Raw genomic sequence first — 12587 nt, 5'->3', positions numbered from 1 at the left:
CTGTGGAATCCCAGCTGCAATTGGAAGACTTTGTCTGCGGAGGGACATTGCTCTTCACCTGACCTGTGGGGCCAGAGGGTAGGAAACGTGTCCCCCGCCTCAGCACCCAGTCTGGGGGGGACTCACGTCACATCTCCTCAACGCCGTGGGTGAGAATTCATCACGTGGTCCTGCTTAGATGCAAGGAGCCCAAGACGAAGCAGCAGACACAGGCGTTGGCGAGCTCCTCTGAGCCATATTGGCCGTATTTGGAGGCAGAAAAGCATCAGTTGGGTGTTTGCAGTTATTTGCACGAAGGGTTGTCCTAACTTGGCGCTTGCTCTTTTTTTCTTAGATGATAGGTTGGCCGGAAATGGGGACTTCCGCTGGAGTGATCTGTGACCCGGTGTCACCACCCTCCGTCCAATTCGCAGACTTCACAGAGACCCACACCAGCTCGGTATATAAGTCACTTCTGTTTCTTCTTCTTCTTTTTTTTTCTTTTTTTCTTTTTTTTCTGTACCACACAGCGTATGGGATCCTAGTTCCCTGACTAGGGATCGAATCTGCGCCCCCTGCCTTGGAAGTTCAGAGTCCTAACCACTGGACCTCCAGGGAATTCCCTGCTTCTGCTTCTTAAACATGGCCGTGTCTCTGCGCGCCTGTCCGTCGACCACCAAAGGAGACGCCCCATGGGCTTCTTCGCCACCCCGTGACCTTTCTTCGTGGTTTTTCCATTGTGTTGTGATGAGTCTCTTTATTTTCCAGGTGGATAGGAGACCTAGTTGTCGAGTCAGATTTTTTTTTCCCTCCTCCATCACTGAGTTTTGTGTTGGTCCTTTGGTCATTCTCTTATATCTTGCTTTAGGAAGACTGAGAAAAGAAAAAGGTACAACATCAAAATGGCCCATATGTCTTCCTTAATTTTTGTTACGTTTTCGGGACAGCTTTGCACCTGTGTTTCACGTCACTAGTCAAGGGTTATGGCTTTCCTGGCGTTTCCTTTGTCCCCTAAATTTACCCGCATGAATCTGGGCTTTTGTTCCCAAGCATCCTCAGAAGATTAAACCCAGACAGACTCTTAATCTTGCTGATAGACCGTCTTAGTCAAATGCTTCCGTAGACATGTGGTCTAAACTAATTGTATCCCTCTCTGAAAAGTTTTGTTGTTGTTGTTGTTTTAAAATTTTTACTAGAGTAGAGTCGATTTACAATGTTGTGTTAGTTTCATAGATCCACTCCTTTTTAGGTTCTTTTCCCATATAGGCCATTGCAGAGTATTGCGTAGAGTTCCCTGTGCTGTACGGTAGGTCCTTCTTAGTTGTCTAGTTTATATATAGCAGTGTGTATGCGTCAATCCCAGTCTCCTAATTTGAAGGGTTAACCTTTACATCGCATGACAAATGTCAGCGTCTCATCTTGTGCCAGAAAAAGCTGGGGAAAAGTTCAGAGTGGCAAAGCACACTAAGTGGCTTATTTATTTAGCATAACCCATTCGTTTGGTCTCATTTTCCCAGGAAAAAGAGTTCTCTGTCATGTTGCTTAAGACTGCGGTCCTGGGAAGCCCCCTGCAGACTAACGATGGAACGGTTATGTTTCTAGCAGCCCGTGGAGAGCGCGGAAGGTGGCCCATCTGAGGAAGCCTTGGAGCCAAGCCGGGAGCCCCCTGTGGATGTCGCCAGGGACCCCAGTCTCCAGGATGCTTTGGAGGTGGTGTCCTCGTTGTTTGCCTTGTCCAGCTCTCCTGATGGGTGCTGTGCGCTAACTCAGGGGCCGGCTGTGCACACGCACTGGTGTTCCCCCCATTGCGAGCCTCGCTCGTGGAGAGGAGAGTCTGCCTGCTTCTCCTGCTGCCTCGGGCCCGTTTGTCTTCTCTCTGGCATTTGCCTGCAGTGCTCGGTGCACCCTCTTTCCTGTCCTCTTGCTCTGATAACCACGCCTGTTCTCTCTTCAAAAGCTGTTCTGCAAAAGTTAATTGAAGTTGTGGGGCTGTGCTGTGTTTTCCTGCAAAGTGAGCTTGGAAGTTCATGCACATTGTCTTAAAAGAGCATAAAAGCTGGGAAATTTGGTGTGTGTTGGGGGGAACCTTTCAATCCAAATCGAGCATGCGTTGATTTCTTCTTGAAGAAGGAAATGAAAGATGCTTTCTTCCTGACTCTTCCTCTTACAGATGCTCTGGTCTTAATCTTCAGGCTCTGCGATGATGCTTTGAATGAAGGCTCGTTTCTCTCTAACCATGATCTAATAACACCTCTTGGCCTTTTAGAGCAAATACAGCTCTAGAGCTGAGTGTTGGGTATAGGATGAAAATTCGTATTGATTTTTTGAATTGTGTTTTTGTCTGTTGAGGCTGCTGTAAACAGAAACACCATAGTCCGGGTGGCTTATGAATAATAAGAAATGTATTTCTAGCAGTTCTGGAGGCTGGACCTTGGTGTCTGGTGAGAGCCCGCTTCCTGGCTCACAGAGGGTGTCTTGTTGCTGGTTCCTCGCATGGAGGAAGGGGTGAGGGAGCTCTCTGGGGTCTCTCTTTTTTTGAATTTATTTTTAAATTGAAGTATAGTTGATTTACAATGTCGTGTTAGTTTCAGGTGTACAGCAAAGTGATTATATATTTTTTTCTCTCTTTTTAAGGTTCTTTTCCATCATATGTTATTATAAGATAGTGAGTAGAGTTCCTTGTGCTATACAGTAGGTCCTTGTTGTTTATCTATTTTATATATAATAGTATGTATTTGTTAATCCTACACTCCTAATTTATCTCTCCTCTGGAGTCTCTTTTATAAGGGCACTAATCCCATCATGGGGGCTCCACCCTCATGACCTCATCACCTCCCAGAGACCCCTCCTCCTAACACCATCACTTTGGGGGTTAGGATTTAGTATATGCGTTTGAGGGGGGGGACACACATATTCCGTTTACAGGAGCATATATTTGGAATATGGTCTAGGATATACTAGATACTGTAGTTTGCTGGATGCTCTGACCAGAATTTACCCTTGGAGAAAACGGGAACACTTTTCCTCCCTCTTACTCCGTCAGCCTAGCAAATGCCAGCCTCAGTGTCGTGAACGTATGTCTGGCGCCGTTGGTGAGGGTTTCTTCCGAAACGCTGCTTTTTTCTTTACGTGGAAGTACAGTTGATTCACAGGGTTGTATCGCGTGTGGAACGGGAGTCCCTTCACCAGTTCAGCCTTGCGTAATGATCCTGAGGCTCCCGGAGTTGGACGTAGAGTTTTCGGTGGGTAGCGCGCTATGGGTGGGAGTGATGTGGGGCGGGCCTCCCTCTGACAGCTCAGCCGCGCGGTAGGTTTGGGGCTGTGGGCGAGTCCACGTCCTCCTCTGAACACCCACGAGATGGAGACAAGGGTGCCCACCTTGTAGAGCTGGTGGCGGATTAGACCGGAGGGCGGTCTGGAGGAAGCCCGGCTTAGTGCCCGGCTCGTAAAGGTAAAACCTCTGCTCCCACCACCGGGGCTGCAGCCCAGCGGCTCCCAGTGAGGCTGCCAAGAGCAGCCCTGCCTCCTGGGGTGATGCGCACCCACCTGGGAGGGCATCCCGGTGAGGCTGGTATCGCGAGCCCCCGAGAAACGGGGGCCCGGTTTCCCGTCCGTCCACGCAGCTGGGGCGCTTTGATGTTCTCCTGCCGAACACGTTTCCGCTGTACGCAGGGGGACCCTCGTCTGGTACTTGCGATCCTTCCGTGCTTCATAGAATCGAGGGAGCATGTTGCTTTCTCAGATGCTCATCTCCTCTTGTTACCAAGGAAGATGCGGCCGCCACGCTGCTTTCTGCTGAGAACTAGGCCCCTTTGTCGCATTCTTTCCAGAAAGTTTTCATTCCCGGGGGGAACTCACGGAGCCCCAGTCCAAGCGCTCTTAGCGGGGAAACGTGCCGAGCTATCCTGGAAAAGATCTTGCTTTCACTCTTGCAGTTTCTTTGACCAACACGTTGGCGATCTTTCTATAAAATGTGCGGGGAGGAGTGTAGAAAGCAGAACCTTATATGTAAAAACTCGTAGACAGAAAGCATCGTGGCAGATAAACAGTGGAGAAAGTGCTGCTTGCCTAGTGGATAGAAACGGTAGCATAACTGTCTATGTCCAGTCCTGTCCTCCCCCCACCCCCCCCTTTTGCTGATCTGTTTGAGTACCAACCAAAAGTCAGGTGTGTTTGTGTGTCTGTGTGTGTGTACACATTTGCATATTTCTAATTGTCCTCATACGTATCCTTTAAGAAGATGGAAACCCTTACATGGCAAAAACAAACAAACAAACAAACAAACCAACCAACCACGATATAAATTAGTATTGAAATGGTCTTGCCAGGCTGTCCAAAATGTCATACGCTTTACTTACACAATATGAACCTTTTCTTCATTTTGCGTAGTTTGGTTACACACAGGGATACAGAACGCTTTTTTTCTTTCTTAACTTTTTATTTTATTTTGGAGTATAGTCGGTTAACAATGTTGTGATAGTTTCAGGTGCACAGCAAAGTGATTCAGTTGTACATAGACAGGTATCTGTTCTTTTTTCAAATTCTTTTCCCATTTAGGTTGTGACAGAATATTGAGCAGAGTTCCCTGCGCTCTACAGGAGGTCCTTGCTGGTGATCCATTTTAATTACAGCAGATACAGAACCTTTTTTTGGCGGGTGGAAAGATTGAGATGATCATGTAAGTGTGTGTGAAAGGGTTTAGTGACTAGACACGAAAACAAGTCTTAGGAACAGGCGGACACAAGTGCAGTGATAAAGTCTAAAATTTCAGAAAAGTCAGGCCCGCAAAGCATCTTCTTGTAAGAAGGTTATGTGAAATTCAGCGCGTGGTTTGTTCAGAAGCAAAGTGGGAAGTGTCAGCGTCACCTCCCTGAGACGTGGTGAGGTTTGTCTGTGGAACCGGTCGCTCAGCCAGGTGGGTGCCCGGGCCGGCTGTCCCCCTCTGACGACGGTTTTTCTGACACCATCTCCTGTGGGCTTGTCTTCCCTAGGTGGACCTGGCCCTCTCCGTCTCCGAGATCTCCATCGCAGAAGAGGTCAAGGCACCGAGTCCCGAGGGGGAACGGAGGAAGTGGGAGGAGGGGTGCATCGATTACCTGGGGAAGGACGCGTTTGTCCGGATTCAGGAGAAGCTGGACCGCTTCCTGCAGTGATGGCGCCATTGTGTTGGGTGGTCCTGTTCCAGGAGCATCTCGAGTCCTCTTCAGCGACGTGGCTCTCTTTATGGTCGACCAGCTTGAGCTCCTCGTGTCAGTCACGTGGTCCATCCAAAACCCGGCTCAAAGGCCTGTGCGACCCCAGCTACCCGTGCCTCCTGGGGGGCCCCCAGGAGGTTGCATCTCCTTTACACCTTGTCAGCAAAAGGGCACAGGAAGAGCCTTCTGGTCAACCCTGGGTCTCTGGTCTTGCTCGAAGGAGCTCAGGGTTCTGTCCTGGATGGGGGCTGCCGTGTCCACCCTCCGTAGGGTTAGATGTCATCGCAGAGCTTCTGTCCTAGCGCTCACGACACGAGCAGAGGTAGTGAGTGCCCTGGGAACCTTTACTGAGGGCCCTGGGACTTTGCAGGATGAAAAGTCCTTTCCGTGAAGACTGAGCAAACGTTCGGATGTCTTGAGTGTGACTCCAGTGTGGACTTCTCCAAGCACGGCTGAGAAACACCACAGCTGTGGTTCCTCTTCGGCAAAAAGACCCCAGAGGACTTCCAAGTGCATTGACAGATGCCCCATGGAGATGTGTCAGAGATGTTTGGAAGGAAGATTCCAGCTGGCTTGGGAGAGGTGACCGCCTCCAAACTGGTTGACCTACTGATGTAGAAGAACCAAGGGTTTACACCAAGGGGTGTCTGGCGGCCTTGTGCTCACGGTAACTGGATTTGGTTGAGGCTGTTTGTTCCGAGGCAAACCCGTGGGCGGTCCAGGACACCGGGCTGTCCTTCGCCAGGTCACGCTACCTCACTTCGCAGTATGGAGTTACCACGCTCTCCAGGCCATGTCAGCTCAGTTCTTTCGGGACAGTTCTGCGTCTGATGACACTAGACACTTTATTCCATGAGGAAGCCTCGCCTCCAGCAGCATCTGGAAATGAATGCCGTACGCCGGAGCCTCTCCCAGGGTCATTGTCGGTTGCCACCATAGGAGAAGTGAAGCTGGATGTCAGTCGCTATGGTGAAGAGAAGGAAATGCAGTTTTTAAATGTTTGAATGGTTTATCACATGTGTGCAGTGGAAAATCATGAGTTCATTAGACCAGGTTTGGAAGAAGCTTGAGAGGGCTGTGTTCCAATCCATCTGAGATCTGGGAGGACTTCCGGGGTTCGCTGTGACCTTCACTTGTGTGAGGTGTGGGCTACGGAGGGGCTGTTTCTTTTTATCCACGGGTGAATTGATCGGCAGTCTTGGTTGGTTTCTCGCAGGTGGTGCTTCAGGGGCTGCTTGGAAATAGCCATAGGGGCGTAGTTCTCGGGCGGGTTGTATGGGGTGATCACCAGCCATTAGAGCTATCCCGTCACTTTGTGCCGGGGAAAGAGCGTCTGTGCCCCGAGCTACAGTGTTGGACTAGAAGAAACGGAAGCCTGGGTCTGGCAGCCATGAGGGGAGGATTCCAGAAGATGAACATCTGAGTCCGGTCCAGCTTCTCTGGAGAAGAGGATTCTCCACTGCCTGTGGTCGATTGCTCATTGGCTTAAAGTGTACGCTTAAAATGGATTTCTGTTGTGCATTCTGGGGTCTGTCCTCACGTTTGGACAGAGGCTAGCACACTGCAATTAAAATTTTAAGACAGCAATGAGGTGTCCTTTTGATGTGTGTTGGGGGTGTGTTCTGAGCCATTGGAATAACACGGGAATGTGACGCCTTCGTGCTGCCATAAATTAACCAAATGGGTTTTCTCAGAATTGATGGTAGCAGTAAAATGAGTAGAACTGTTTACTTCTTACCCTCGGAAATCTCGTAAGTTCTCTCCAGGCATGCTACCCACTCTCCTAGCATTGACTTCTCAATTTCACCCATCCATCCTTTCATCCATCCACCCATCCATCCATCCATCCCTCCGTCCATCCATCCACCCCTCCATCCATCCATCCTTTCATCCATCCACCCATCCATCCATCATCTATCCATCCTTTCATCCATCTATCCACCCATCCCATGGTTTCTTGAGTTCACTCAAAATGGCAGGCACTCTGACATGTGCTAAATCAATACATGAGAACATACAAGAACCTATAAGAACATATGAAGTCATGATTTCCCTGGCGGTCCGGTGGTGAAGACCCCAAGCTTCCAATGCAGGGGGCGCAGGTTGGATCCCTGGTCAGGGAACTAGGATCCCACATGCCATGCAGTGTGGCCTAAAAATAAATAAATGGATCACAGAGTTTCAAAAATAAATAAATATATGAAATCATTACGTTGCAACCTTCAACTTACACCATGTTTGCATGTCAGTGATAATAAAGCTGCGGAAGAAAGAAAAAACAAATGACATGCATTGGTCTCTGGTGGGTCCCCCACCATGTTTGGGCTTGACACCCCCAGTCTGCATGATACATGCACGGATTTCCTGGTGGGGGTTAGTTAACTCTGCCAGCTTGTTGCTGCTTGTTATGCGAAATAATTTTTCTGGAAGGCCACTCCTTGGTATCAACAAAAGGCACAAAAATATTTCTCTGGCCAAGTGCTTTGTAGGAGATGTTGAAAGACATGCCCTTTTAGAGCAGTTTCTCAAGGTCTCTTTTTACCCCCTGCCTTTTCCTGTAAGTTCTTGGAATGAGTCCTTTACTAAGTCATCCAAGAACTATTTTTCGATTATTTACTGTTCAAGGAACCAGGAACCTCTACAAGAGATATGTAAAAATATAACCAATGCAGTTTGGGAAAAGACAGTAGGAAAACAAGTTGGGAAGAAACCCTTGTACTGCTGCCTTTTCGAAGCAATCTGCTCTGGTAGGTGTCCTTCTAAGAGACAGAAGAAGAGAGACACAGACACAGAGGAGAAGCCCCATGAAGACAGAGGCAGAGACGGGAGGGAGGCAGCCACAAGCCCAGGGATGCCTGGAGCCCCCAGAAGCTGGAAGAGGCAGGAGGGACCCTCCCCTGGAGCCTCTGGAGGGAGCGCGGCCCCGGGACACCCTGACCTCAGACGTCTGGTTTCCAGGACGGGGGAGGATGGACTTCTAGTGTTTTAAGCCTCTGGTTTGTGGTCATTTATTACAACCACCCCAGGAAACTAATTCACGCACACTCTGTCAGCCTGTCTAGATCTTAGCTCTTCATCAAGACTGTGTCCTCATCCAGAAAAGCGTTTATAGACCTTCCAGGTTTCAGTAGTGGGCCAAGACCAGTATAGAAAGCACCCAGTATTGGGGACCAGGTGTGCACCAAGCATTCGATGTCCCTGATTATTTCATCGTCCAATATCTTGGGCACCTACCGTTTCCTGTAAATGAAAGCAAGGGTTTGACCAAGTGCAAAGGCAATGCCTTAGAGAAAGGATGGTCTTTTCAACAAATGATACTGAGACCACTGGACATCCATAGGCAAAATGATACAGCTTGATAGAGGACTCTTAGAACGCTTGGGTGGGTCTTCTTGAGCTGCCATAACAAAGCACCCCAGACCAGGTCCCTCAAACAATAGACATTTATTTCCCCCCTCCTGGTGGATGGAAGTCCGAGATCCAGGTGTGGGTAGGGTTGGTTCATCCTGAGGTGTCTCTCTTGGGTGTGTAGATGGCCGTCTTCTCCGTGTCCTCACAAGCAAAACTGAGGAAGTCGGAGCAAGATTGCATCCATGCCCGTATTCTGGTTACCGTACTGTATTACTAGAGCTGTATGGTTGAGGGGAAACAGGTAAAGGGCACATAGAAGCTCTGGTGGTATTTCCTACAAGTGCACGTGAATCTATAATTATCGCAACGTAAGAAAGTTTATTAAAAAATTGCCAGCTGTATACGTCTCATTAGGAATTTACACCCAAGACTGCTTGCTTCCAAACTCATACTTTTAACCACCCCGGGGGGGTGGGGGCGGAAACCCAGTGGATGAATGTTCTGATTTCTCCATATTCTCACCAATACTTGTCATTTTTTTTTTTTTAATTCTAACCATCGAAATGGGCAGGAAGTGGTAGGTCGCTGTGGTTCCGATATGCATTTCTCTAATAAGTACTGACGTTGAGCGTCTTTTCATGTGCTTAGTGGTCAATCCTGTCGTCTTTAGTAAAATATCTGTTGACATCTTTTGCCCATTTATTAGATCATTTGTCTTATTTTCAAAAAATTTGTATTGGGGTAGAGTTGATTTACAATGTTGTGTTACTTTCAGGAATACAGCAAAGTGAATCAGTTATACATATACCTATAGCCACTCTTTTTTTTTTTCTTTTTTTCATTTGTCTTATTATTGAGTTGCATTCATTTGCAGATATTTTCTCCCAGTCTGCAGTGCATCTTTTCTTTTTTTTTAATGAGTGCTTTGAAATGTGATAAACTCTAATCCCCATCCCCCACCCCACCCCACCCCCAACAGATCAGGCTTTTGTTATCTTATCTAGAAAATTCCTTCCTAACCTAAGAGGACAAAGATTTTCTCCTAGGTTTTCTGTGGGAAGTTTTGTCGATTTGTCTCTTCTGCGTGGGTCTCTGGTGGATTTTGAGCTCATTTCTGTGCAGGGAGCTAAACTTGTCCTTTCGCGTATTTTGAAAATCCAATTGTGTCAACACCGTCTGCTGACTCCTCCACTGCGTGTTTTAATAGGCTGATGTTCCGGAGCAGCCAAAGCTTTGTTATCCCCTCTGTGGGGGAAGTTGCAGAAGCAGGTGAGAAGGAACCAGGCATGGCTTTGTTGACATAAGAGAAGCCATTTTTGGCCTGGGCCATGTTGGGATCTAAGCTTGGCCACCATACTTGCCCTTGAAGAGGTCTTGGTAATGAATGATTTTTTTGAAATTAATTTTTATTGGAGTAGAGCTGCTTTACAGTGTTGTGGTTAGTTTCTGCTGTACAGCAAAGTGAATCAGTTATACGTACACATATAGCCACTCTGTTTTGGATTTCCTTCCCATTTAGGTCACCACAGAGCACTGAGTAGAGTTCCCTGTGCTCTACAGCAGGTTCTCATGAGTCATCTATTTTATACACAGTATCAATAGTATCAATAGTGTATATACTTCCATCCCAATCTCCCAATTCATCCCACACCCCCCTTTCCCCCTTGGTATCCATACGTTTGTTCTCTACCTCTGTGTCTCTCTTTCTGCTTTGTAAATAAGTTCATCTGTATCTTTTTTCTAGATTCCACGTTTGTTTTTCTCTTTCGGACTTACTTCACTCTGTATGACAGACTCTAGGTCCATCCATGTCTCTGCAAATAGCACAATTTCGTTCTTTTTTATGGCTGAGTAATATTACATTGTATATATGAACCACATCTTCTTTATCCACTCTTCTGTTGATAGACATTTAGGTTGCTTCCATGTCTTGGCATTGTAAATAGTGCTGCTATGAACATTGGGGGGGGGGGGTACATGTCTCTTTTTGAATTATGGTTTTCTCTGGCTATATGCCCAGGAGTGGGATTGCTGGATTACACGGTAGCTCTATTTTCAGTTTCTCGAGGAACCTCCATCCTGTTCTCCATAGTAGCTGCACCAATTTAACATTCCCACCAACAGTGCAGGAAGGTTCCCTTTTCTCCACACCCTCTCCAGCATTTATTGTTCGTAGATTTTTTGATGATGCCCATTCTGACCTGAGGTTGTAACCTCATTGTAGTTTTGATTTGCATTTCTCTAATGGTCATTAATGATCTTAAGGGAACCATAGAGCAAACTGCTATCAGGCAAGAGAAAGAACAATAGCAAAGATACCAAACCAGTGGTAAAGTCTCCCAGTTCTGTTTCAGTGGTGAAGATAAGTCTGAAGCCTCAACCACCAGATCCACTGGGACCTCAAGGAGGAGGATGATACTGACCTTTTCTGACCCTGTGACTTCAACTCAACTAAAGCTTAGGCTCTGTGGACCTTGTCCTCAGTGCAATGCTGAATTCTCCTCTGCTCAAGCCCCTTCACGAATATGCATGTACCACCCAAGCGATCTCCCCCCCGCCATGAATATGCATGTACCCTGAGATTAAAGCTTCCCCAGTTCTGCTGTTCGGGAAACACTGCTTTGGGAAAGGTCCCCTGGGTTCTCCCTACTTGCTGCAAATGATTAATCCTTCTCCTGGTGTTGGCTTGGTTGTGTCTTTTGGCTGCACACCCACCAAGAGGTGACCTCTGTTTTCGGGTAACAGTCCTGGGGTCTGGCCTTGATCTTATGGGTCTGAATTCACTGTAAGGAATGCAAAGACCCTAGTGGCTTCAAAGTATCAGGGACAAGGGTGTGGACGGGCCTGGGAGGGAGGTGACAGAGTGCAGCTCCTGTTAAGCGGCCCAGAGGAGGCTCAGTGGGCCAGAGATGCAGGCACAGCTGGCCAAAAGCTCTGGCTCAGTGTTGGCTAAACACGCCAAGGAGAGAGGCCTCAGGAAGAACCACTGCCCACACCTGGCTCTTGAGCTTCCAGCCTCCAGGACGAGGATAAATGTCTGATGTTTAAGACCCCCGTTTGTGGAACTTCGTTATGGCAGTGGGCTGGTCCAGTGCAAAGCCAGCAGGCAAGGGAGCCCGATCTCACAGTGACCTCTCAAAATAGAGGGGGTAGGACATCGCATACCCAGCACACCTCCCAAATCCTGGGTTCCCCCAGGTCCCTGGGACATTTGTTCACCAAGGATCATTGCTTGAAACTAGTCCCAGTTTGAAACACGGTACGACTTTGTCAATGTTGAAAATGACATACCTACATTCTATGCATTGGCCTCACAGCCACATCTTCACCAGGGACAGTTATTACCTTTGGTGCCCACCTGACAATTATCTGGAAATCTGTGTGACATCGAAACATCTTCTGTTGGGATCTGAGCTCTTTCTGGGGACAGGGCAGCCTCCCCCAGGGGGCAGGAAGAACTTCACTCCTTACCTGCCTGTAGTGTGGTCTCGGCAGCATTTTATTTCCTGGCGATTCTGTCACTGCTTCTTCCTGTAGCTGCTTCTTCTGTAACCGAGCAGGACCCTATGGGGCCTTTCCAGGACAGACCACTGCCACTGCCCCCATGTCCTCCACCTTCCTCTTGTCTGTAGAAAAGGTAGCCAAAGAAAAAATTTAATCAGGGAAATGAGAAAATACAGAAACAAAGGAAAATAGTTAAACAAGAGAAAATAATAATAGCTTAGCCATTAAACAGAGTCACGGACCTTTAGTTCCTCCTCAAGGGCTGTAGATCACGTTCTGAGCCATATCCTTTGAGCTGTTTTGCAGACACTGAAACCCCCAGCAGGTGGAAGAAGTTAACTGCGTGCTGCCCACAAGCATGCAGACCCCAGATCGGTTGGAATCAGATGGTTGATGATGTGGACTCCCGATTACCTCACCAGCAGCCAATCAGAAGAATGCCCACGAGCTGATCATATACCCACAATCCCTCTGCTCAGCAGGTCACACTTTTCTTCTTTCCCCTCTGTAATCTCCAAGCGAAACTCGGGGGGGTGGGAGTTGGTTCTTTGGGACATG

The 12587-nt window shown here is 47.9% G+C and overlaps 1 protein-coding gene across 21 annotated transcripts in view; it reads left to right on the top strand.

The window, feature by feature from the left end:
* Positions 1-12587, top strand: part of GYG2 (glycogenin 2) — a 47046-nt gene that overhangs the window by 28468 nt on the left and 5991 nt on the right. For 8 of the 21 annotated variants that reach the window (XM_059050683.2, XM_067023296.1, XM_067023300.1 and 5 more), the window contains 2 exons: positions 1582-1689; positions 4971-6761. In XM_059050683.2, coding sequence (XP_058906666.1) covers positions 1582-1689; positions 4971-5132 — 270 coding nt within the window. In that variant the 3' untranslated portion in view covers positions 5133-6761. Of the gene's footprint in view, positions 1-1581; positions 1690-4970; positions 6762-12587 lie in introns of those variants that run through there. The other 13 variants (XM_067023297.1, XM_067023306.1, XM_067023308.1 and 10 more) reach the window with 3 other exon arrangements.

This window comes from Kogia breviceps, chromosome X (genome assembly GCF_026419965.1).
Source record: "Kogia breviceps isolate mKogBre1 chromosome X, mKogBre1 haplotype 1, whole genome shotgun sequence".
NCBI lineage: Eukaryota > Metazoa > Chordata > Mammalia > Artiodactyla > Physeteridae > Kogia > Kogia breviceps.
Note: the sequence above shows the minus strand (reverse complement) of the source record. Positions and strands in the feature narration are given on the sequence as shown.